The 27,541-nt window shown below is 38.8% G+C and overlaps 1 protein-coding gene across 6 annotated transcripts in view; it reads left to right on the plus strand.

The window, feature by feature from the left end:
• The first annotated feature begins 54 nt into the window (after positions 1-54).
• Positions 55-27,541, plus strand: part of CCDC149 (coiled-coil domain containing 149) — a 55,300-nt gene continuing 27,813 nt past the window's right edge. For 2 of the 6 annotated variants that reach the window (XM_026071089.1, XM_026071091.1), the window contains exons 1-5: positions 58-346; positions 9,634-9,795; positions 10,893-10,931; positions 21,021-21,128; positions 27,127-27,243. In XM_026071089.1, the coding sequence (XP_025926874.1) occupies positions 9,736-9,795; positions 10,893-10,931; positions 21,021-21,128; positions 27,127-27,243 (324 nt within the window). In that variant the 5' untranslated portion in view covers positions 58-346; positions 9,634-9,735. Of the gene's footprint in view, positions 347-6,637; positions 10,653-10,892; positions 10,932-21,020; positions 21,129-22,223; positions 22,276-27,126; positions 27,244-27,541 lie in introns of those variants that run through there. The other 4 variants (XM_026071093.1, XM_026071094.1, XM_026071092.1 and 1 more) reach the window with 4 other exon arrangements.

The raw sequence follows: 27,541 nt of genomic DNA on the forward strand, positions 1-27,541 counted from the left end.
CCCGGCGGCGGCCGCGGGGGCGGCGGGCACCCGGCCTGGTGGAGCGGTGGCCTCGATTGGCCGGGCGGCCTGCGGCCACGCGTGACTGCCCTCCGCCGTGACTGCCCTCCGCCGTGGCGGCCTCCCTGTGGCAGCGCGGTGCCACGAAAGGCCACGGCGCTGCCTTCTCCAGCGCCACGGGCAACAGCGCTGCCGCTGCACGCTGGGGCACGAGGGTCCTGAACCGCCGAACCCAGCGCCCTCCTTGCACGTGTTAGCCTTCGGCTGGTTGCCAGAAACCAGGTTCTAGGTGCCGATCCTGCTGTTGGTTTGAAGTCTCCAGGGATTCACCCGTGGAGATGCTGCGGTGAGGCGGAGGCCTCGGGCCTTGCGCGGTTACACACGTACAGGAAGATCCAGCAGCAGCACAAAGTTTCCAGCCCGAGCCCTGCTGTGGCAGCTGGCACGGGCACCAGAATTCACTCGTAGAAGTTGACTCATATGATATATCCTGACAAAATGCACACTCTGGGTCACAAATGCAAGGGCTTTGAATTCAGTGGTATCAGTTAAGGCATGGGGGGAAAAAAATAGAATAGCTTGGGAACATGAACTTCAACAAGTAGGCAGAATTTCGGAATACAAGAGCATTAAATGTCATTAACTGCTACGTTCACCTTAAAAAAATCTACAGTGCTTAAAAGTAGATGCTTTAATTTAGGATAAGTTTCCAATCTCAAAACAACTTGGGTCAGTGTAACTTAAAGGAGTATCATCAAAGTTAAATCTGTTTAATAGGCAAAAAAAAAAATAGGTTAGGGTACTTATTTTTGCATTACTATACAACATAACTATAAAAATATTTTCATGTTTATAACTTACAAACAAAACTGTGCGAAAGTCATGTGCCTAAAAGGAAACGGAGTCTCCTGTCCTAGGCTGTGATGCACGTAGGTGAATTCCTCTGATTTCAGTAGGGCTTTGCCTCTCTTGTATTCTGTAAGCATGGCCTAGGGCCCTAACCTGTCAAAAAGATGCATGAATTCAGAGTCCTGAACCTGTCACATCTCCCAGTGATTTCAGTGGGAGTTTGTGTGGGCCCAGGTCTGTGCTCGTGCAGTACTTCCAGAATTGCAGTCTATCTACACGCACAGTGCTGTCAAACTCACGACATAATCCAGAAGAAAGTGGAAAAAGTATGCTTTTCAGCATCCTGATGATGAATGTTGTGTCTGACATCTCAATTCCCAAAGGGAATTTTATTTGGGGGCGGAGGGGCGGTGTCACATGGCAGGGAAGGGTGAGAAATAGGAAGAGAGAATTCCAGAGGCAAGGTAAAAGGGAATGTCCCTGTTCTTGACTTTAAAAAGTCATTTTGAGTTACTTTGGAACGTTCTGACTTTTTATATGATTTAACCTACAAACTCAGTCCTGAAATCATGTTGTTTGGGTGAAGGCTTATTTCTATTTTAGAGGCTTCTTGATTGTAGCAAATTTTAATGACTCTGCTGAGCGACAGTCTTGCAAAATGCTTAAGCATATGTATAATTTCTTTTTCTGAGGAACAATTAGAGGCATAGTGATTTATATTCCATTTTTCCTTCCCTTCTCTCTGTTCCCACAGCAGGCTTACAGCCTGTTTTTCTGCGTGAGGTCTGCAGCACACGCTGTCAGGGTATAGCCTTCCCTCTTTTGCCTTCCCTTTCTTTTGGCTATTGTGATTAACTCTGTGTGATTTACCCATTAAGTTCTACTAATACTAATGGGTCTGTGAGAAAGCAGCTTTAGCTTCTGAAGTAACTTGTAATACATTTTTCCAATTTACTGTGTTCTTTATGCAATTTCAGGGGAAGGTATAGAGCTTATCCAGGCCTCTTAGTTTCAGTATCTGCTGGGTAGTTTAATGGTTTTGTTCCCTACACAGTGTTTCCTAAACATTCAGAAGCGCTGTCAAGTGGAAGGCCTAACATAGGCAGAAAGGGTCTTGGTAGCTCTAAACATTTCCACATCCCGTATGTTGGACAGTTAAATGTGGAACTGGGTACCAAATCTTTGTATAAAAAGGCCAGAAGCCAGCGGATCCAGATCAGTGGTCAAATTCACTTCCACAAGCTGGGTCCTCCAAATTTGAAAATGAGGAGGCACTCAGATTAAAATATCTGATTTTAAACAGATTACAGTTGCTTTGACAAGTATCTCAGGTGTTAAGTAAAGTGGTAAGATGTATTTTTGATCCTTAAATGTACATATGCAAACACTTGTACACATAGCTGGATATTTTTGTAATCTGGCTTTTCAAAATAATTTTTTATTTTGGTGTGTTCCACACTTTTCTGTATTTTCTCTCTCTTTTTTTTTTGTTCCATTTCAGTGCCCTTTGCTCTGTACCCTTTCATGTCTTTGTCTTTCTCTACTTTTCCCATGTTCATCACCAGCCTCTTGCTTGTTCTTTTGCTTTCATGTTACAGATTTTTTCCACTTACTCCATTTCAGGCCTAGTGTACAGCTGGCGCTGTGCTCAGATTTGCACCACGTGTACTCTGAACAGCCTTTAAACTAACTCTGAATAGGGTGACGTGGAAAGAAATACTGGGAAAAAGCCAACTTCCCAAATGCTGTAGAAGGAGTCATTATTTCCACTGATAACCTTGCAAATGTATACAAACAAACAAGCCGCAGGAGTGAGAATGCACATAAATTTTGCCCATTCCAGAGCTGAGCTCAAGTGGTTATGGGCATGTGTGTGTATGTATGAATGTATACACATATGTTAATCTTAAAACTTTACAGGGCTTGATGGAATACAGTATTTTGTTGTTTGTAACTTTCTGAATATATAGTGCTTGCAGAAGTTTTGAGGTTTCAGGCACTCGAAATTTCTTTTGGCTTCCTAACTTTCTCTGTGGTCTTGCTGGCTTCTCCTTTTTTGTGGAGTGACAAAATCACAAGCTGGGTATTTCAGCTGAGGCCAGGTGACATGTGTGTAACAAGGACAGGCAGACCACTCTAATAACTCCTACTGATTCTAAACACTGCAGGCTAAGCTGAGGGTGTAGAGCTAATTTTTGAGAAATGTGTGTCAAGCTGTGCTCTAGTTTTCTGTTGAGTTACCACATAATTTTTGGTTAGAGTCTGGATTTTGTTCTTATCTTTAGGTCACTGCACAGCCTCAGTTATATTCAAAGGGAGGATATTTAAACGCCTATGTTAAACTATAGGATGAAGACCAAGTCAATAACTTTACTGCTTTGACACAAATGAAACTGAGCCATAGCAAGAACTTTCTTGCTGGCTAGACTGAGATCGTGGCGTGAATCCTTCAGAAACAAGTGATCTTCATAAATCTCAAAATGCTGTCTCAAGAGTAGGGCCCATTCCTTTGAACATGCCTTTGAATGTCTCTTCTTTAAAACAAATCCTTGATGCAAACAAAATACCTCTTCCACCTGGAAGAGGGTGAAAATAGAAAAATATGACAGATATTAGTTGCTTTGCTGAGTGCACTGCTAGGAAGTAATCACAGTAAGGTGGTTATGCTGTACTCACACTAAAAAGGATAGAATTCTTGAAAACAATTTTGGTCACCAAAATCTGGGTTGTAGAGTTCTATTTGTTTGCTTTTAAATATTTTTGAATATCCAGACTTACTTCTTGGCCTGACTGCCTTGTTTGTGGCTATGCTAAGCTGTTAACTTACACAAACTTGTCAGTCATTTTCTTACTGCCTCAGTTTTCCTGCCCTGATAATGGGGATATAACATAAATAAAAAATTAATATGAATGAAAAATGCTGTCTATGAACCCTGAAGGTAGTTGAGGCAATTAACCCAAGTTTCTGTTTTGAGAGCTGGGGAAGCTTCCAGCTCTGTATATTCTGCTATACAGAAGAGCGGGATTTTAGTTTTTGCCTGAATTCCATGTAGTCTGGCTTTGACTCATTTGATTTGTGGGTGATGACAGAATCAGTGATTGGGAAAGGAACAAGTGGTACTGTGATCTTGGTGGGGTGGGATGACTTCAACAGCACCAGACGATCATGTGTGGTAGGGAAGAAACATTTACTGTGTCATGTGTGCGACCACCTCTGTCCTTACTTCAGAAAGCTGACTTTCTGTGAGTTCAGTCTCCTTTCCACTGAAGTTGGTGAGTATTCTTCCATTAACTTCATGGAGAGTTGGCACTAGTCCTAATTTAATGCCGCTTGGAGAATGTGTACTTTTGGCGGTTTTCTCCACTGGAAGCAAGAAAGGTTTCCTAGGAAACCCATAAACTAGAGTGGTTGTCCTGAGTTCTTACTGCTGGCTTCTCCCTCAGATTTGCCAACTTTCAGAATTAAATCCAGTGTCAAAATGCTTCTCTTCCTTGTCGCCTCCCACACATTACAGCATTCGCTGTATGCTATTTACAGCTACTCATAGGTGACTGTACTTCCTAAAATTAGGTTGAAGAAATGCAGTCTCCATTCAATCTGTTGTTCTGAAGAGGCTCCTTCTTGATTATTAACTGTATATGGCCTTTGGCACAGCAGAGGGAAGTGATACACATGTGCTTTTGAGTTCTCTTCCATAATAACTGGCAACTTAAAACTTGGAGAAAGAGTTTTGGGGAATCATTTCTCTCTTATGCAACTAGTGAGCAGCAGTTCTAGATGAAATATCTAAATGTTCCAGACATGAATTCTGCGTAAGAGTGAGAAACCTAACCTGCTTATAACTGGCAGAACACACCTTCTCTGTAGGTTGCATGATTTTTTTTCTTTTATGTGGACTAGAGAGAAAAGGAAGGAAAATCAGTGAGATATTCATGTTTATAACATCTCTTTCATTTTCTGTCACATTGCCTTTTCAAACAGAATATGGAATGTACTTAACCAAACCTATGTGAAGATACCGTATAGGCTTTGGAACCACTAATTTAGGTGCTTTTCCTAATGTGGGCAAATGCCAGTGGCTGTAGGCTAGAACAGAGCAGAAAAAAGATGCTCTCAGGTCCCAAGGTGATCAAGTTAGTGTTGTAATGGCTTTGTCATTGGGAAAAGGGAGTGGAAATGGTAAAAGAGCTGACACTGTGGCATGGTTCTCAGGAACGATGGGAGCGGTGCCACAGAGAGCTGCATGTTGGCCTTTCAGGGAACAAAACAAGTGTTTGCTGTTCATGTGTTCATGCTCCAGGTTGGAATAAGACACCCGTAGGGGTGTTGAGGAAAAAATGTGGAGAAAATAATGATGTAGTCTGATGCGTAGAATACAAAATGTTTAAGAGTATCACTAAACAGTGTTATTTTGAATAATCAAATCAGATGACTTGATGCTAATTCTTAAATGATTGGTGAAGATACGGTGTGATAATAACACCAACACAAGACGTGGTGTTCTGGGAAGCTGCTTATATTTCTGTCCGTCAGTGAATGATACCAGCCTGCTTCACACTACAGCAGTTAGGAGGGGGCTAATGAAGGAAGTGTAGGAAAGCAGGAAAAGCAGAGTTGGTATTAGGGGCTAAAACCAGAGAAACTGCGTGGTCTGGGGTTTTATTACAGATGAGGGCATGATGAGATGGGATGGTGGGCAAGTGGCTAGTAATTGTGTATTTCCCTGAGTTTGAGTGCTTGACTTTTCCAGATATGTTGATCAGTTTAATCTGAAGTCAAGGGGAGCAACATTACTGAAACATGGTCAACAAACACCCCAAATAGTGACATTGCAATGCATTTTGGCACACTTCATTGGATTTGTTATTTTCACAACAAAATTACCTCCAGGAGTGTGGTGAAGAGCAATTTGTTAACACTTCAGGCAGTTAAATAGTAATTGTAGCTCTTGTCCAAAAGACAGTGATTACAGGTGACTGTTTCTCGGAGAGCTTGGTGTATGTCAGGTGTTCAGGCCTGTGTACCAAGGAGTTCAGATCAGCATCTGGGAGATCACTAGGTCTGGAGAATTGAGAACACACAGAGTATGATCCACAGTAATTCCAAAGCAGAACTTGGAGGTAATATGTGTACTTCTACTCTCAGGAAATTAGATGTTTTCCTTTTTGTTGCTAATTCACATAAAATAGCTAAGTATAGGCCAGTAATTTATACAAATTTAAAATAAATTATTCTGTGATATGAATTCAGTGTGTTTGTTAGTTTAAAAAAAACCCTAAAACTTTGACAGTATCCCAGCTTCATTGGATTATTAGACCATGTCTGTGTTGTTGTTAATGAGATCTATCCAGATTTGTCACTAAAAATAGCAATGGACAAATAGTAAGTGTTTGATTTAGAGGGTCACCTTGGAGCAATTCCACTCTCCTGTAAAGTCAGTCTCTTTTTACTCAGTTTCACTAAAGTAGTTATCTGGCTGTAAAGCAGTTCAGGCAGTGATGTAGGATGTCATATATATTCCTTTAATTATTATGATCTTCCTTGTAGCAATTATAATTTGCTTTATTGCAGATAACAGTGAATTGGTAGATAAAAGTCACTAGACAGCTAGGAAAAGTTGCATGTTGTAGCTTTTAGATTGAAAGTATAGTAGCTGGTTCATATTTAACTATTCTTTAAATTCTTTTTCAACGTCAATTAAAAAGAAAGAAATAATAAGAATATTTCATTTTAACTATAACACATTACAGAAATCACTTTTTTGTCCCACTGATTAGTCAGTACACTAGACATAGTATTTTTCCTTCAAATACAGAGGAAGAAATCTCTATAGGAATGCCAGAAACATCTACTGAATGCTTTTTCTGAGACTATATTTGAAAATTTTCCATATTGCTTACGTTGTTCCAAAAAGATTATCATGCTGCTGTGTTCCTGTTGACAGCATACCAATTTTGCTGGGCTTGTTTGTTCATATATAGGAAATTGTTGGTGGGACTCAATTATTTCCCTAAATAGAATCCTTTCCTGGTATTTGGCTGTTAAGTCACTTTATGGCCATTATTAATACCTTTTTTAACATTAAAAAGCATATACATTGAATAACCTCTTTGAGGTCTGTCTTGGTATAATTTGTTTTTCTTTCAGACCTAGTAATTGGAATTGGAAGCATAGTTTTGTTGAATAATCAGATTCCACAGGAATGTTGTGGATTTATTGTCTCTTATACCATAAACACATGGAAGCAAATTACTATACATTCTTACTATTTTTATCCTATTTAGGGGAGAAGGTCAATACGTACAAAAGACAAAAATAGTTTCAAAAAGTCTGCTAGATGCTCCTTTTTCTAGTAAAATCCAGACAGTACACTGATGAGAGATGCACAACCGCTTTCTTCCATATGGTACTTTATCAGTATATAATTCATCAAGTTAAAGTATAGTTTACACAAGGAGGAGATCATTATTCCTTTTCATTTAGACTCTGAACACAATTGTGCCTGCAATCTGTTTAGGGCTCAGTAACTGCCATCCTCGTAGATAACACACAATTCCCTTACCCCCACCAACACCACCGTTAAAGGTGAAGCCSCATTTTATGCTGGCAGTGTGTGCTTTGGGGAGGCCTGGGATTTATGTCAGCTCCAAGTTTTGTTTAGCACTGGATCTGCTTTTTTCACCCGATAAATGTTGGGGTTTTTTGTAGTTTGTTGTCACAGACGCCGGTTAGCTCTTTCATAGCCCCCCCCACCCTGGGTGGCAGTGCTTAGAGGTATGTGCTCCTGGTGTACATATCCGAAGGTGAGATGTTTGGCTTTGCTCCCCTCCCATTGTGTACATTATCTATATAACCTGTTCTGCAGGCCATGTAGGCCTTGGCTGTATGTGCTGGTCTCAGTCTTCCTGTTGATTAAAATAACAAGACAAGCTTTTTGGTTCTGGGGTTTTTGTCTTTTTTTTTTTAAGTGATTTGGCTGTTTGCTTTTACTCAGTTTTATTTGCAATTACTGTGTCAGATTGTTAGTATTTAGAAACAGTTTAGTGAAGACATATTGTAGAATTGGCTAAGACATGAGATGAAAGTGGCAAAAAGAAAGGAGATTGTCAGGACAAATATTTTACTGTAAGTGAAAAAATGATTTTTTTTCCAAGTTTAAAATTGCTTACCGTGTCGCTATAATCACTTGCTGACAGTATTAAAGTTTAGTTTCCAATACCTTTCAATGTTTTATCAGGGAACCTGACATTTGTGTAAAGTATCAGTAAGGACACAAGCACATAGATACAGTGCCTTTGTAAAGCTGATGCCAAGGCATCATAATCCAGAAAATTTATGGCAGGATTTCAACTTCAGTATTGCCAGAAATAAAATTAATCCAAGGTGGAGGTGTCCTTTTTGAGAGTTCAGATCCTTCTTGGAATTGCTTTTCTCATTCCCTTCCTGCCTTTTTGCAACTAAGCATTTACAATTTTTGGAAAATGTTGGCTGTACTAATATACCAGACTCCCTTTTCACTTTCTCATTTACTTGAAATTGAGGTTAACAAAGTCAATTCCAAGCAAGTAGTATATATGAGTAATGATTTTTGTCCCAAAGAACAGCACTGACTTGAACAGTATGGAAGTGCTGATGCTCTTGCTTTGTACAAGAGCCCATAATGACAAAGTATTCTTGTCAGAGTATATAATGAAACTATAAATTGTTTTCATGAGTGCTGTGATATTTGGTCTCTTGCAGAGCAAATTCAGAAAGTATTTAGTGCCACATCTCATGTGAGTAACATCAGAAATAGAAATATATACTTTAGCATGAGTAGTGTCAAGTGATGGGTGAGAAGAATCTGCTGATTGAACATCACGTTAAATGAAAAAGTTGCTTGGAACTTCTGATAGGTAAAATTCAGCCACTGCAGGAAAGCATGATGTACGCATTACTCTCTTCCTCTCGACAGGGAAAGGCAATGAAGTAGATCAGACTAGCGCAGGACAGCAAAGATTTGCAGATTCTGCTTCCTTTTGTGCATGAGCCCTGAGTATGAGCCCTAAGCTAAGCGGTGGTGACTGGAGCGTGGAAAAGGAAGGCTCACTTCTGTCTCTTCTCTCTCCAGTCAGATGCTTGCGATATTCCTCCATTATTTCTCATTCTTTTGATTTACTAAGCAAGTAATATCATAGTGCACCAAGGGTCTGAATTGGTTTCTTTTCTGTGCCTATAGCGTATCTCACTGTAATGGTTTCAGATGCTAGGTAAGTTTTGGTTGCAACTCATGCTACCCTTTCTTCCATAACGTGGCTCTCATTCACTGTCTAGGAGGGTGGTTGAGCTCAGAGGATGTTGCTGGTAGTGGGGAAGAGGGGGAGGGAAAGGAGAAAAAAGTGAAAAACACTGGCTTTCTGGTTGCTAACTGAGAGCTATGCATTGTGGAGGTAAGTAGCAAAGGGAGTTTGCAAAAGCGTCTTCCTTCCAGCACCCTTCCCAGGGTTTCAAGTTAAATTGTGAGATTTCCCTTAGTATTGTATGTGAGGAAGCGGAGAGGAAAACTTAAGTTGCTGAATCTTCTAACATGGTAATCAGGATGTGGCCTTACAAATTGATTTCCAGATTCTGATACAACAGCTATCTTTTCAGTAATTGTTAATAGTGTGCTAAGAAGACTGGTGTCAGATTTTGATCCTGCCCAGAGAATGCTCTTTTAGAAAATAAACTGAGTCGGTGCAATCCAGTTCTGGCTGGGGTAGAAATGGCTTGTTACAGTTTTGTTTTTTTTTCCTCCTCTGCAGTATCTGGTGTGTAAACGGAAGCTGGAAAGTAAAAAGGAGGCATTGCTAATCCTTTCCAAAGAGCTGGACACTTGTCAACAGGAAAGAGACCAGTACAAGCTTATGGCCAACCAGCTGCGGGAACGACACCAGTCTCTGAAAAAGAAATACCGGGAGCTGATTGTAGGTTGTTCTTTATGAATATTGAATAACTTGGGGACAAGAATGGACCTGAATTTTGAAAGAAATCCATAGTGAGAGCTGTAAAAATATTTAAATATTGTTTACAGTAGTCCTGCAGTTGTACAATCCTGGTGATACTATTACTCATTTGTTAGGCGTTGATGAGGTGGTGGCTGTTGTATAAGGCACAAAAAGATAGTTCCTGCTCTGACGAAATTAGTTTCAGTTATAATTCCATTTAAAAACTGACTGCAGTATTATTATTCCACAGCAACTTAATATACCGTTATGGAAAACAATGCAACATAAATTTGTAATGGCCTGCTATTCTAGGAATGTAAACAAATACTGAGTCTTAGAAAAATTTTTGAGCTAAAATTAGTGTGATATGTGCTAATTTGTTACATCAAAGTGAGAAACAGCCTTGAAACATCCTGGACTGTGATGTGTGCTAATTTGTTACATCAAAATAAGAAACAGCCTTGGGAACATCTGTGGGAACATCTTACATCCTGTGGTGGGGGCATGTACCCCGCCTGAGATAAGGGAGTTGAGCTAGCGAAGCGGCAATGTTAGTTTAGATAGCCTAATATGGTGATGGCGATGTCACACAACTGTGAAATATAGCACGACCTCGAAAGTTGTAAAATATATGCGTGACCTGAGGGTCACCACTCACAATGCAGAGGGCTGAAGAAGACCCCCTAGCAACAGCCAGCGCAACCGCAGAAGTTACAGGAAGTGCCACATATACCCGGAGCTGGAATTGCATATAAGGAGACTGTGAGGGGGGGATCGCGCGCGCCGTTGGTGGAGCAGGAGACTCCCCTGGCCGCCCAGCGCTGTTTTGCTTACTTGTAACTTGCTCAATTATTCTATTAAATTGGAATTTATGCAACCCGGCCCGAGTGGTTGTCAATTTGTCGCGTTTACCTATAACAATTAGTATAACAAGTATGAATCAAGAGGCAGTATTTCAGGAACAATTTTGAAAATATTGTAGTTAAGATATATGTTCTAAAATTTGATCCGCAAAGTTAATATAGTTGCTGGCTTCAGAAATAAGTTGTTAATAAAATATATCTGTTTGTTTGTAGGATGGGGACCCATCTCTTCCCCCTGAAAAGAGGAAACAGGTAGGATTTTTCAGTTGACATTATTTATTTATTTACAACAAAATTATACAAATATTTTCACATTTTGCAAAATATGGAAATACGGACTAAGAAGTCTGGTAAAAAGCAAACATTTCTCTCTACTGAAAGATCAGTCTTTAAATTATGGCTTCTGGTGCTTTCTTTTAAAGAGGTTACATCCTGAAATATCAGAACTATCATTAATCAGAATATATGGCTATTGCTTTTATGTTCACCTAGGACTGAAATTGGTCAGTGTACGGAGACTTGAGATTATTCTCCTTGTTGTTTATCCTTTTTCTATTGCATCCTAAAATGGGTGCATGACAGGACTTCTTATACTTCAAAAGCAGTTTGGGAATGCATTGTCTGCATCCCATAATTGTTAATTTATTGTTGTGAGTACTGTTTTCCATTAGGTATTCTCCCAGGTCATTTGGACTCTATGGGTTATAAACGGTAAGAACAACGGTAATTGCATTTTATGGTTCCCCTGAAAATCTTTTTGCCTGCTCGCTTTTTTGTGCCGGAGATCCACATAGCGTGTCCCTGTTGCAGAGATTTGGCTGTCACATCCTGATATTATCTTGATTTCTAGTGAAAAATGGTGCCAGAAAGAAAATGTGTGAGAAGGGAAAAGAGGAGAATCCAGAAGAACAAATATTGTTACTGTAATTGTTAGTCTTGAAAGTCTTAGGCTTAGGCTCTTTAAAACAAGGATATTGCATTCTCTTAATAGGTAAGAAGTTTTGCTCACCATCCTTCTCTGGGAGTTGGCATGTAGTTCTTGCTATTTTAATAAAATTTTAGGGCTTAGGTTTTTTTGGGGGGGGGGTGTTTTTGTTTGTTTGTTTGTTTGTTTTTTAACAAAGCTTTCAGAGATAATATAATTACTCCTTCAGGCCCTTAAACAAATAGCTGCCAAGAAGTCAGTGGCTCAGTGTAGAATCATTTGACTTGATCATTATTTAGCATCATTTATTTGAAATGCTATTTTTTTCAACAGAGTTCTAATAAAAATTTATGACCAGATACAGGTTTGTGTATTCTGACTACTAAAACTGGAACTGAAAAATATACAATTAAAATAATAATTTAAAAAATCAGTATATTGGGTATACTGAGATTAGTAGGAAGGGAAATTTGCCATCTCGTGGATGTTGTTCTCCTTCCTCCTCCAGCTCTCAAAACAAATAATTCTGACTCTAGTTTCTAAAAATACCATCAGAATTTAATATAATTGCAACTTCTAAATTTAGACTAAGTTTTGGCAAATCTTACCATGGTAAGTGCCTGGAAAGCCATTTAATAATCTAGACAGGAGGTTTTTTTATAAGGAAGTTGTGTATTTGTGCTAGGTAACAGTGAAAGAAAGAAAAATGTGTTCTCAGATGGGGTCATTTATAGGTCTCCCCCAAGGATAATATATACTTTAGGTTGTACATTAATAGTCTGTTAGTGCACTTTTGGGTTTTCATTTTGAGAAGTGTGTCCCTAGCATAGAAGGTCTATACTCTGGAATAGTAAGGGCAGCCTTTCTAAAGAACAGTTTAGAATTGCTTTGAGAAACGCATCAAAAAAAAATAAAATAAAGTTATGAATATTTTTGCATTATTATTGTAAATACATTTCTTACAGCAAAGTTTCTCATCTAAGAAAGAGGGAAGTTCTCCTGGGCTCTTTTGGACTTCTCCTGTCCTCTCTTTGCCCAGAAACCTAGCTGCCTGTTGGAAGACGTTTGCGACCCCACAGTCATTTTAGGAAAACAGAAGCCCTGATCTTAAAATGAACTTCGTGCGATACAAACGTGCATGCTGTTTTCATGGTCATAAATGAGATGAAAACATGATATGCTGAACAATTTGCTGCCCATTACGCTTCTTTACCAGAACTGAAAAATCATGGTTGAAATTGCAATCTACTACTTTGATTGTAATGGGTGGGTTGGAAAAGCTCCTTTCTTCTTCATCTCTTCATTTTTCACCTTCCTTATCAGTTACGCTTTGTGACTTCTTAAAATGTCTTGTCTTCCACACCATGCCTCCTCTCTGTTTCACAAAACAGAATTTTCATGTTTGGTATGGGAAATGTCACGTAACTGGCGAATTTTGATCAGCAAGGAGTTACTCAGAATGTGTTTTTGTAAGATCAGTGGTACTTAAAGGTATCTTAACATGCAGTGCTCTGCAGTATTTTCCCTGTCCACATAATCTCCACATAATCCAAAGATTGCTGCATGCATATAGTCTGCAGCCAACCAATAAAAAGGAGAAATGAAAAACTGTGCTACTGTAATCTCTTTCCATGCTGTAGACATTTTACTGTTCATATTGTTATCACAGACTATTAGCTGTAAGTGCTTTTCTGGCCCCTCTTTATACCAGACATTCACAACTAGTAGCTGTAGGTTGAAGGTAGTTTTACAGTGTTGGTTGGTGCTAGATGTGGAGTAATCTTTGAGTAAGTAAAGGAGGGATGAAATGTTTAGAGAGCACAGGGATAATGCAGAGTCAATTTTGATGTCAAAATTCACCTTTTTCTGAAGAGATGATAAACAACAGACGCTCTTCATTTTGAAAGACATTAAAATGTAGCTCTGTGTACAGAGCTTCTGTTGTGCATACTGTATAAATCAAAATTCTCCCATTCTGCAGTGGTAGACATTAATATGCATTTGCTGTGATACAGAAAAGTTTTGTAACATTGGCAAACAAACATGGGAAATCTGCTGGACAGTGTTGCCCTGCTGGGAAACTTCAAAAAAAAAAAAAAAGGGTTGGGGGGAGCTTCTGACTTGATTTATAGTGGCTGTTATTTTCTTCTACATTGTTCATGTTTTCAGTGTAACTAGTTTAGGAGGAACTTTGCTGTTGAAATAACAGATCGGTGAATCTTTTGACCTTCTATATGAAATGGAAGTTCTTCTAATACAAATGAGATCATTTGAATAAATGAAGGTGAAGTAAAACGCATGGTTAGGAAAATGACTGTGCTGGGCCACAGTCCTAAATACGCTTTGCTTAATTTGGTTTCAGTGAGACCACTCAGTTGGAGATAATGGATTTGTAGTGGGGCTATGTCTCAAGAATAAAGCCACAATGCATATGCTCACTGGATGAGGGCATGTATTTGTATTTTAAATTTGTCAGGAATCAAAATTAAATGGGGCTAAACATAATGATATGCAGTCCTAGTATAGAGCGCTGCTTGATAGCTACTCTATTTGCCAAACAAAAAGTTTCATCAGATGAACTGTGATCATCTTTTTGTGCATCTTTCCTGACAGTGGTGGTCCTTAACTCTGTTTTAGGTATCCATAGGTGTCCCAAGGTGATAGACTGAGGCCTGGGTTTGGACTGCTTCAGCTCTTTTTGACATCGCAGCAGCAAGCTACCCACTGACCAAGACTTTCTTGGTCAGTCTGACCAAGACTTTGGTCAGACAGCTTGACTTCTGTTAATGTATAAATTAGCCATAGGCATGGCATTTTGGGACAAACAGAACATCAGAAAGACTGGTGTTTACAAACAAAAGTATGTTGTGACAAATTGCAAGGGGATCTATTTTGATCCCTATTACTTCTGCTTCCAGCTCCTAGATTAATGCACTTAGTTGTCACCATTCAGTTTCAAAACAGACTGTGTTCAGGGATTACCTCTTGACTGTTCTGGCATCGTCAGAAAAACTGACTAGTGTGACTATTTCTTGCTAATTAATGAATTCAGGAAGTCTTGCTAATCTTGTGCTAAGGCACAAAAGCTCCTGCATTCAGAATCCTATGAGATAACATCTTCAGATAAAGTATGCCATGGGGTAAGCAATCACTCTGTATTTATCTCACAAGAGTGCTGTGAAGATTAATGTGATTCCTTCCTTTGTTCAGAAGGTTTGAAGATGAAAAATGCTAAGCATGTGCCAAACTGAGACCTGTGCGCTTTGCTTTGGTTTGCAGGTGGGTGTGTTTGACTCCCATAATGCGAGGTAGCAGATGGAAAACAGTGAGATTGTTTGTCCTTGTAACACATGAGAGAACCATATTCCTGTGTATTTCAAAATGCGCCTGCCCTGCAGTTTTGAGCATAGTCAGTGGACAGACTTCGGTTTCTGCACGGTGAAATCGCAGTGAAATTTGGCATTCCTTTGAAATGAACAGGTGACAGTATACAAAGGCTAGAACTTCTTAGCAACACTACAAATCATGCTTTTTTGAAATGACACCATTTTGTCTCCTTATCTTGTGGATTCTGCAGTAAACATGAGTTTGGGAGAGAAGAAATGCTGATTCTAATAAATGTGATAGTTCCTCTTTAAAGTTTTGAGGTGCTGTTCAGACCTGAGCTATACAATGTCCTCTCCTCCCCTGGTTCCTCTGTCTTATTCTGATGGAATAGAGAGAGCCTTGTTCACACCCATGCACCTGAATACTCTGGATAAATATTCCCCTGGGAATTAGTCACAACACTCAAAATGCTTAAGGGATTTTGATTCTTTTTTTTTTCTGCATTATATCAAAGTTTAAGTTGTCCTTAAAATATCAAAGCAGCTAAAATGTTTTTTATAAAACAAGTGAATGAAATTATCTTCTGGCATAGTATAGCAGTCTCTGTAAGGAAAAATTAATCATTTCTTTTTGACCATGTTCATCTACTGCTGGCGAAAACTTGATGCAGCTCTCTACTCTGTATGAATTATGTGGGGGCTGAAGTACTTTATTGAACCCTCACACTGAAGAACATTCCTGCCGAGTAACTTTTCATGGCATCTGATAGTTCATACTAAGACCCTCTGTTGTTGCTAGGAATACATGTTAAAGAGCTGCTTTACTTTTTTTGTTTGGTAGCCTTCACCAAACACTGTAGGTCTGGTAGGTGAACTGGTTGTTTGGTTCTGTATAACATTGTACTAAGCTAACACACAAAAGATTGGTTGAAAAGGAGGGGGAAAAATATTAGTTTTATAGATTTTTTTAATTATTTCTAATACCTTTTAATTTTTAATTTTGATTATTTTATAATGGCTTTTTGGTTCTATTAATCAATTCTATAAAAATTCTGATTTCTGGGCATCATCTTGAAAGTTATTGAAGGGATGTGAAGGCAAGCATGTCTTTCTTGTTTTGTGACGCCTTATGAAGTTTTGACTGGTATGCTTCTGTACTGGAGTTCCTGCCTGGTTTTCAGAGCTGCAGATATTCAGAGGAGGAGAAGGGGGGTTTTGTTTTGTTTTTAATGTCAAGTTGCTGCTTAGCAAGGCTTTGATTTTTGCTCTTCTTTCTCTGTGGGGAAATATGACCCATATTAAGTGTATTTTGTGTAGTATGCCCAAGACCTATAACTTAGGAAGTATTGTGTACATGGTTTTTCAACTTAAAAAGAAAGATACAAGAATTTTTACTTTTTATAATAAGGAAACTGTAATGCTAGGGGAGGTCATCAGTTCCTGTACCTTGGAGTGGACAGTGGTCATTGGTAAGCAAAGCAGGTTTTTCCTGTATTAATTCAACCATTGCAATCATATGAAAGCAGTGGAGGAGAAACTGCAATTAAATTTGTTATCAGTCACACCCATCAAGTATGCTTAACATTTCATCAGACTTTTTTTCTGTCTGTCCTATAATTCAGTGTTCTTCTTTCTTTGAAGCTGTGGCTGAGAGAAACAGACTGTAAACTGCAATGTGGAAATGCTGTTTGTATTTACAAAATAATTTCTAATTTTAAGGATATGTTGGAAGTTTCCCTTCCCCCCAACAAAAATTACTTTTTCAGGCAGTATCTAAAGGTAGAAAGACTTTTTTGTTGTTTTTTGTTGTTTTTTTTAAGTGTCAGATAAGATTTATGTGTAAGAGAATTGAGAGGTATATTAAAGACTGTTACTATCCATCATTTTTACAGTAGTGTGAAGGAAAATAACACTGTGTGTATGTGTGGCTAGATTTGCAAAATTGTTAAAGGAGCCAAATTCAAGTGCAGTGCATAATTCCAGGGATGACTATTTGGAGGTACAATTTCTTTCTTCTTGGATCATCTGTGGAAATCCAGTGCATCAGTAGTGAACAAAGATCTGTTGCTGCTTGACAGTTATTCACTGACTTAGATTAATAAATAAATATTGATAGGTATTTCCATCACTGGTTTCAGATATTTATCTGTAGCTAAAAGTAAAGCTCTTTTCCACCCTCTATCCCCCAAAAAGTTCTTGAGAATTTTAATGAAGTCTAAGTGGAAAAGGGTTAGGTCTGTGTTCCCATTCCATCGAATCTTTCACTCTTTGGTTTGCTCTGATTTGCACTGCTTTTTTTTTTCCTACCTAACAAAGGTAGAAAACTTCCCATGAGGTGCTCTCGCTTCCTTCTTCTTCTCCTTTCTTCACAATTTCTAGTGGGATCTTAGCCAATGGTTGCACTTGCTTTTGGTCAGAGGAAAAAGGAATGTGGGGAAGTTATGTCCTGTACTATAATGGGGGGTCTCAGATCTTTTATGGAAGCTTCCTGGGACTAGCATCTGTAAAACAAATTGCTTGTCACGCTGAAGAGGCTGAGAAATAAGGGGAAATGAAGTCCCCRGAGAGGGGCAGAACTCCAGAAAGATTTTCTGATATTGGGCAGTTAATTAGATACTTGAAAGAAGCACTATCTATTATTAAGTATTAAAATAGTTGCATTGAGAGAGAGGAGGAGAAATGAACATTTTCTACTGTTTTTGACTGTTGTAGAGTTAAGTGACGATGAAGCAGTAGAAAAGTGTAGAGCTCTACACCTTTCCCCTTTACCTCCCCTTGCTCACAGCTCAGAAATCTCTCTTCTCCGGTACTTCGGAGTTAAAGTTCTGAATAGTAGAAGAGAGAGAGAGGGAAGTAGTCACTGGCATTCATAGGAGTCACTTTTAAGGCTTCACCTAGAGTCAAAAGAAACTGTCAAACAAAGTGAATATAGAAAAGCTGGATTTAACTAATTTTCAGAGTTGTTCTATGTTACACAAGTAAATGAAATGAGCTTTATTGTCTGCTAAAGTAACTTGTCTTGAATTTCCAAATTCCAAATGAATTCTGTGTTTCTTCTATAAATATTGAAAAGTAGTTGCCAGGTGGAAAAATGAATCACCTTTCTCCTTGCATAGATTTCTCCCCCTTCTTCAAAAATACATGCTTACAGGTTCATGCAGCCAGCCCTCCATTGTTAGTTTTATCATCTTTTGACCATATGGTGGTACGTTTTCTATATATGCCAAAGAAATGATGCCAAGCCCTGGTGTCATTTAAAGTATCTTCTTGGCTCTCTTTAAGCCGTATAGAGCACTTGAAAATAAAAAATTTCTCCTTCTATCCACACTTAACTGAGAGCTTTAATGAGGTCTTGCCAAAACCTCTAAAACAGGGAACAGTCTAAATTATATGTTGTATGGAAGCTCTGTGCCAGGGAAATGAATAATTGCTGGAGAATACTTCTGTGACATAGCTCAGTTGTTCTAGCTTAACAGAAGTATGGTAAAGCTTTGCGTTAAGGAGCAAGTCTATACTTAGCTCACTATAATGCTCTTAGCATGCTTAAAGGAGGCAGGTTTATTTTGATGTCCAAAATTCTTCATTTAAAACTTCTTCCAAAGTCTCCATCTCAAGTATAAAGGTTTTTGTCACGTTAAGTCGTTTATATGACTGACAAATAAAATTCAGCAGAGAACTGCAATCCCAGAGAAATGATTTTAAAGGAAATAAATCTGAGAAGGAAGATTTAGTACAGGTAGGGTAATGCCTTTCCTGCAGTCAGTGGGAGCTGGATTTTGGCTTCAGACTACTTGAATGCTGATGTTGTAGCTGTAAACACTGATTAGTGAGATTGAGTTCTTCCCAGGTGTTGAAATTACATGTGCTATTGCAGTGTTAGGACTTGTCAAAATTCATCATAAAAAGGGACTTTACAAACAGAAGTGTTTCAGAGAGGACTGTGCAAACAGAGTTCCTTTTCACTAACTCAGTCTGGTGGTTGGATGGTCTTTATTGAAAGTCAGTCAGCTTTCTTCAAAAAAATTGCATTTGCAAATTAACCATAGATGCTTCAGTTTAAATACAATTTCCTGCAAACAGGGGTTCTTTGTTCTTTCTTTTAAACAGCCATTAAGAAGTACCTCTCAGAACCATTGATTGAATGTGTTCTAAAGCTGCTTGGTTCATTCAATATATGGATGACTATTACTCATTTGTTTAGCTAATAGAAAAAAATTATTCTGCCAAAGCATACTTGAAAAACCTTTTGCATTGCTTGAATGGTTGCTCTCTTGAAAATTAGAGGCAGATTAATTTTGGTCCTACAATGGGATGTTTAAGTTGCTTTGATATTACTCTCCCCAAATGATTTATTTGCAGTCTTTGGGTTTACCAGTAATTAAAAAAAATCTTTAATTTCTTCCAAAATTGTGGGAAACTTACATAAATTTCTTCTGAACGCTTTGATATCAGTGCCCTAGAAGTACAAAAATTGTAGCAGTGAATCAGGCTTGTTGTTCATCTAGAAGAATATATCAACTTATTCAGTTATTTTTCCTGTTTAAAAATTTGAAGCTATCACTATTTTAGGCCAATTGCTGTTACAAAGTTGGCTAGTAGAAGTCTGGAGCAGTTTTCTTCGTATAGTAATGTACAAAAGTTCCGAGTAATTATAGTTTAATAGTCTAATCCTTCAAACGCTATATTCATGTTGATAGTTTTCTTGGAATGGAAAACGTGAAGTGTGGAAATAACATTTGGTAAACAAGCAAAGAGATCACAGGAATGGGTATTAGACATCATGTTGGTTTGATAGTATATGAATTTTAAAAGAAAACTCACAGAAACGTCCTAGGAGACTGTCAAGTGATAGTGAGAATGAATGGGTGAAAGAGCAGGGAAGAAAAGGAAAGAAAGAGGTATTGAAATAGAAAAATGGGGAAGTTGAAAGAGGAGCACAGCAAGTAGGGACACTAAAACTAAACCTAAAATATCAAGAGGGAAATAGGAGCTGTCAGTTGATGTGTTGGCCTCAAACCCACAGATTATGTGTAAGGGTAGCTTAGAAATACTGATTCATGGGGCTTTACCAAGTCATACTTGGAAGAGCTGAAAATTCTTTTCCCATTTCTTTTTATACCCTTCAGATTTATGGCAATGGATGACATACCTAGCTGACCATAGGCAACATCATGACAGGTTGCATATTGGGCACTATGATTATTATGTTCTTCGAAGAGATTTCATTGGTAGGCTTTTCCTGCACTGAGTCAATTGTCTGTGTATTTGTAAGATGTATTTAGGGGAAAAATGTAATATGCTTTTCCGTAGTATTTGATCATTTTTCAGGTATCATGGATAAGAAAGGAAGAGATTACATTTTTCTTTGGTTAGTGATCAAGTTGCTGAAATTTTATTAAAATTAGAGACCAGACTGCTCACCCTGTTGACTTAATGGGGTAATGTGAATGATAACTTTTGACCTGGAATATTTTGAGGGCTTTTTTGTTTGTTTTTTTCCCCAAGTGAATTCATCTTTAGGTTTCAAAGGAACAAACGGTCCTTCTATAGCACTGACTTTTTCTAGAAATCTGTGTACTGGCTAACAACACAAGTCAGGACATGTTTGAAGTTCTGTGCCACTAGACATTCATGGTACAGCTCCATATAGGGGCAGGGATTTGGGCTGGCATCCTTCTTGCTGGATAGGAATCTACTCTGAACACTATTGTAATTATTCCTCAGCTAAGCCTTTTGTCTAATCCTAGGTGAGTTTAGAACTTTGTCTAAATATTGTCAAAATACTTTGTGCTTTGCTCATCCCCCCACCCAAGATATCAGAACTAGTGTGGATGTTCTCACCTCATTTTGTTTGAGTTTTGTGTGCTGTTCTGGGACTTTGTATGCACACATGCTGTGCGTATTTCCCACTAATTTAGATGCAGGAATCCTGATGGCTTTTGTTTTATTTCTGATGAAGCATGTAGTCTGGACCAAAACCAATAAAACTAAAGATTGTTGGCAGATAATGAGTAAATCCAGGATTTCTTTTCAATCACCCCATGCACTCCATAAACACAAACTTTTGTCTGATGTCTGCTACTCTTCTAGGCAAATCTTGCTCAGCTACTGAATGAGGCTCAAGATCGAAACAAACACCTTGGCGAAGAGATTAGAGAGCTTCAACAGAGACTGGGAGAAGTACAAGGGGACAATAAGGTATTATAAACTTTTTTTTTCTTAGTAAGTGGCATGGAACGTGTAAACTGAGCCGGAGTTTTGCATTTACTTCTCAGAAAAACAAAGAAATAAATCAAAACAATGGATTACAGAACTTCTAGAATATTTGAGTTAAAATAAATGCTCAAAACAGTAGAACAAAAGAAGCCTGTACAGGATACTAGTAAGTGCAGCTTATTATGTATTTGTGTATGCTGCTTTTCCCTGTTGTCCTTAGCTATTTATTTTGCTCCCAGCTTTGCTTTAATGGTCTCAGGCTTTCTTTTTTTTTATTTTAAATATATTTAATCAGTGGTATTTCCTCTTGTAAGTGAGTATGGAAGCATTTCATCTTCATCATGTGATATTTTTCACTGTAATGAAATTGCAGAATTTTAGTAGGTGATAAAATCAGGGGAGGCATAATATTTCCCCTCAAAAATATGGGGCAGGTGGTCACAAATATATATATTTAGCTCTGTATTAAGCCCTCATCCTATTACCTTTACATAACCAATTTATTTTATTGCTAAATTTAGCAAGCTATATGGAACATTGCTCAAAATCTGCCATTTGGTATTAATCTAACTCCTGTTGTCTCTGTTAATTGAAATATTTAAACTCAAGCCAAATCTGTGTAACATTCATAGCTGGAGCTGTATGCAGAAATACATTCAGAGATCAAACTAGCGAGAGGCTGGCTTTGAGACCAGTTGGGGTAGATAGCAAAGAAGTAAAAGACAAAACAAACAATGAATGACAACTTTCTTTCCCTCAGCTGAAGTTTTAAAAGTTACAGGTTTTAAAAATATGAATAAAAGTAGTTTGGCTTTTAATTATTCAGGTGGGAGGGTTGTTTGTTTTGGTGGTTTGGGTTTTCTTTCTTTACACGCATATGTTGTAATAATATACTTTTATTCATCGTTTGTCACAGGTGTCTTTTTTGAGGGTGTGTGTGGGGAATTGGGGAGACAGTCAGATAAGACCTGAACTTTTAGTATCCATGACATTCAGTGCAACTTGCTCAAGTCTTTAAAGAGCAACTCCTTCAGTGTTTCTTTTTATTTGCGTGTTATTGTTTGAACTATACTACAGTTTTGAGGACAGTGCCTGCCAGTTCTACAGTACCAAGAGAAACCATGAGAGAGTAAGTACCTTGGGCAGATAGTGCTTTTTCAGCCACTCGGCACTATGTTATGCCGTACAGCCTTTCCCAAACCAGTTCTGGACAGCTAACAGGGGTTTGTTAGTCCAAACAAACACAAAGGTAGTACAATTATAAAGCCTTATACAATTATAATGAGCTACTTCATGGGTATTATATCATACTGACACACAGCCTTAGAGGGTTTACCGTACCTTTAATTTGAAGTCTGATTGCAGCTGTAGAGATTACAATTGTGTGATCCATTGTATACTGATCAAATGCTACATCCCTGCAAACCTCTTGAGACAAGAGGCCACGGGGTCCCAGTACTGCAGGTGTTATATTCTGTCTGTTTGTGTACCTGTGGGTAGGTGTGTTGCACATTTAAATATGGGTGTCCCTAAGCCACTGAGAAGGAGCTTATAAATAAGCTTTTTACCCGCACTTGGGACTTTATTTGGAGGTTCAAGATCTCCTTTGCATGTTTTGTATTGTAGATTTGAAGGGTGGGGCACTATTTTTGTACTGCAGTCTTGTTTCAGGAGATAACTGAATTTGAATATCAAGGTTATGTACCTATTCTAATTCCTTATAACAATATGATCTTAGTAACATGGAGCCTACTTCTTTATGCTCTGAGTTGGTTTTGCTTGGGTCTGTCTTTGCAGATTAACTTGATATTAGCTGGCCGTCTTTGTGAAATCTATATTCTGGGCATGAGTTTAAATTAATGACCCCCATGAGGAATGGAACAATACACAAAGAGTCATTCCACCCACCATGCCCCTCTCCAAAAGGTGTAAAATAGTGCATCATTTAATAAAAAAAAAAGCGGGGAGGAAGGAATTGCATCAGACAGGGATTAATTTAGACTAGGCTTTTCATTTTTGGAACACATTCTTCACTTCCCTAGTACATGAGAAATAGAGCTTATTTTAGAGTCAGGTTGCTGTTTTTTGAAGTGCCTAAAAAAGCTTTGCCATCTCTCTGAGGGATTTAACGCTTTCCTCCTGTGTCAGATTTTGCTTCCTTCCAGTTTTGGTGATAAAATTCTGGGCTTGTTCCCAAAGCCATTCTGTTCTGCTCATCAGTTCTCCTGTACTGGCAGCTGGGTTACTTCAGGCACTGAAGTCCAGATAATGCATGGTATATACAAAAACAAAGAACTATAATAATTTGCTTGTTCTTACATTTTTTCCCTGCATTCTTCTCTCTGTTTTTTCCAAAGTGAGGGAGGGCATCCTGCCCAGCTGGTCTACGTCAACCTTACTTCTGGCAAGAGATGAACAAACAGCTGCTTTTGCAGCAAGTGAAGCTGCTTATGGATGAACAATTCTGCCTGTGTCTGAGCAGGGGTGACTCATGCAGGCTTTGTCACTGAATGGCAAGGGCTTTGTAGGACTGAAAAAGAAAAAACTCTTTTTAAATGTCATACATTATCTCTATTGATAAATGTTTTGATGGCTTGACTTGTTTTTACTTGCTTTGATGTCTGCTGCTATGAGGATCCAGTCACTTGTATTAGCAAGAAGGCATTAAAGTGATGACCAGTTACTTGCTGTTGAAATCATGTTAAATATGTAATCAGTTAGGCAAGAGCAAACTACTTGTATTTGGTTTAACTGGACTATTTTTTTCCTTTAATTCAGCTAGAATTCTCATGGCACAAATAATAAAACATCTTCAGGCAGTCTCCAGAAGGATTTGTTGCTGCAGCTTCAGAAGTGCTGCAACAGTTACACTGCAGCATTTCAGCAACAGATTTCTAAGACTATTTATTTTTATGATTGATCACAATCTCTTATCAACTCTGACACATGAAAACCATTCAATGTTTATGAGATATGTATTTGGAAATCCTTTTCCTTCCGAACATTCAGCCAGTAATGCTTAGAGAACAGTTACTGAAACTTAGAGAAGGGTAGTTATGAAATCTCATTCTTTCTCTTAAAGGGGAGAAAATGGAAAGCATGAGAGAAGCTGGAGGCTTCTAGAAGACTAGATGACTCAGTTGCCTCCACTTGAATTCCTACCCACACAAAGAAATGATTTTGTGAGCTGTCGAGGGCAGTGCTAAGTGAGAGGAAGATACTTGATGCTTGGAAAACAATAGCTGCGGTATTACTGACAGTTCATTATTGTAAGGCAGACAATCATTTATGCAGTGACAGTGCAAAAAGTTAAATGTGGTGCATGTGTTTTGGCAGAACTGGGACTTTATGTAACAAATTTACATAGTTCTGGTCCACGTTTTAAGATTTTGTAAGCAACATGGTGGAGGTAATTGCTGTCAGTGACTGTGGCTAAAGGTGATGGTTGCTGTCTTCCATGAACAGCGTACTGTTTGAGCTTGTTTTCCTTTTCCTTCTGCATGTTTTGTTGGTAATCAGGCACTGAAACGCTTTGGTACGGGCATTGTCTTTGGTCTCCCAGCTGGCACCACAGCTGTCACAGGGAAGCCTGTCTGGGGCATTGTGGTGCTCCTACAGAGATACTACTTTATGACATAATTATTTTAGCCAAATTATTGTCATTGATTAAAAAAAAAAAGGCTGCATTATTTAAATAATTTAGACTAGTGGCTCACTGCACTGATTGTTTTTGCTACCGGTATGCTGGTTCTTGACAAATGGGAGCTCTCTGTGGTAAAGTGCAGCTAATGTACATCTACGCTTCTGTGAATGCCGCTCGCAGAGCCATGCGGAGTGGTGTTAACCTCTTCTGCCGCTGCCACGTGACGTCAAGTGGCTCTTCCCTCAGTGAATCCAGAATGACAGAAATAAAAATACAGCAGTCAGAGGGCAGGTGTATAAAATTTATCATAAAGCACTAAAATATGAAATAAACCCTTAACCCTCTGGCATAACACTTAGTGTCTCTTTGGGTCACAGCGTTTTAAGGGAAGAATTTTATAGCAGGTGGTGCTGCCCCCTGAGACACTCGCAATGCAGAATTAAAGGACTTGGCCTGTTCTGCCCTGTCAACTCCCTGATTGGCCAACTGTCTGGAAGAAGCACTCTGTCGTTTTGTGGATTGGCAGTTTACTTTATTTTATGTATGTTTGTAATGTTTCTTTTACTGGCTGAATCTGGATTTCTGAAGCATTCTTTCCCTGAGACTTCATACGTTGTTTCCCCTCAAACTTATTAGTAAATAAAGAGCCTGCCTTTTATTGGCAGACTGTTTGACCTTGCGAGTAATAATTGCTTGCAGATATAATTGCATCTTATGCCTCAGCCCCCCCGGGCTGGAGGAGGGTTGGTCATGGGGTGAGTCACTGTGCTGATGCAGTTCCCAACCTGGTGCTGTGTTACGGAGAAGTTCTGCCCTGCTGCAGGCGCTGACAGGCTCCGTAAAGACTGATTTGCCCCTCCCATTCCCAGTTTTTCTGAACAAGACTGAGTCTTTATTATTACTTTTGTTTCTTGTTGCCCTTCTCACTGAACACTGAGAGAGATTCTAGAAATATGAATTAATCATGTTACCATGCCTTTTCCTCGTCAACCTTTTCGCATTTAAAAAAATTACCCCATAGCTATGAAACCATTCCAGAATTTGCTAGTTGCTGTTCTGGCTTACTAGTTTGTTGTTTGTTTTGATAAAGTGTTTAGGAATTATATCTTCTGTGACCCATTCAGTTATACTGACTGTGCAGTACTTTGTACTTTCCCTATGGGCAGAGGGTTATGTAGTTTGCCAAAAATAGTTACTTTTGGGGCCACTGCTTTGCCTTAACAAGTGAACTGCTTATCAGAACAAGTTGTACTAGCTTCATTGAGTTGCACTGAACTGGAACTGAAATAAGTGGGGAGGATTATTTTGGTAGTCTGTCTTGCATCAGCAGGATTTTAATTGGCACATTGCAGCCCTGGTGACTGGCACCCCGTAAATACCAAAGATAGATTTTAATGTACAATCTTCCCCTTTCAGAAGATTGATTTTTCTAACTCCACAATATAATAATGCACACTAATTTCTTGGTGCAGTTGAAAATGTGGGGAAAGTCAGGAGGGTTATCACAGCGGGTTTCTCTAGTCTCTGTGGAGCTCCTACAAATTAGGCCATGGGGAGGCAACACTTTTGCCTACTTGTACGCAGTATGAACAACTGTAAATGCTGCATGCTGTTATTTTACTCCTTTGTAATTCTTGAAAGGTAATCCTCATGATAGTTGCTATTCGACTCAGATATTGAATATGACTGACAAATTAAGTCAGACTGTTTTCAACAGGCACAAAGTTGATGAGTTCATTAACTGTTTGTAGATTTTGGCCAAGTCCTATGTTGCTGGTGCATCTTTCTGTTTTTAATGTGAATTAATTTTTGTGAGTGATCAAAAAATTGTTTTATGCTGTTTATGCTACTTCTGCATTGAGGTATTGCAGTGGGATTTTAAGTGGTGTAGGAAAAGTGAAGCTGACTTTGTGCCTTTTTTTTCTTATCTAGGAAAAGGTAAGTGCTTATTTTCTGCTGCAAGCAATTTTAAGGCCTGTGTATGAAAATGGTTTCTAAGAAGTCTCTAGTTTTAGTCTGACCAGAATTAGTTCCTGTCACTTTTAAAAACATTGACCACATTTCTGTGTTTCCTTGGGCTTTCATCGTTTGTATACTCTGGTGACGATTATTGCAAGATCTAACGCAGCTCCTGCTGATGCTTTGGGGGTTTGACTGGAATTTTTCACTGAGAACAGCTCTGAGCCTTCAACTCAGAAAATTCCCTCTGGTTTAAATATAAGCTTTCTGGCTTGGAAGAGATGACATCTGTGACAGCTTTACTCTTTCTAATGCAGATGTGTGCTAATGCTACAGCCTGTGTTTTCTTGCTTATGGAGTCTGTCTTTGTAATCGCAGCTCCTTCGAATGACAATAGCAAAGCAAAGACTTGGAGATGAAGAAGTTGGGGCTCGCCACTTTGCAGCACATGAACGTGAAGACCTTGTTCAACAGCTGGAGAAAGCTCGAGAACAAGTAATAACTGCATGGGTGTATACTGTGGTTGTTTACAGAGCAGGTGTGGTAGCAAGTAAATGGCTGCTTCTGTTGTGTTTTGATGGCTAGTAGCTGATTAACAGCACAAATAATGGTAAGGGTGCTGGGATTTTTACTGAAATAGTTCTTATTGTGCACTAACTTGAACATGCATACATGATAAGAGTGAGTTGCCTCACCTCACAAATTCCTCCTCCTCTACATTATTCATTCTCCTCTTTTTATAATGCATAGCAACACCTGGTGACAAGTCAGTATTGTCAATGAAAGAGATTCC

Source organism: Apteryx rowi, unplaced genomic scaffold (assembly GCF_003343035.1).
Source record: "Apteryx rowi isolate R43461 unplaced genomic scaffold, aptRow1 scaffold_321, whole genome shotgun sequence".
Classification (NCBI taxonomy): Eukaryota; Metazoa; Chordata; class Aves; order Apterygiformes; family Apterygidae; genus Apteryx; species Apteryx rowi.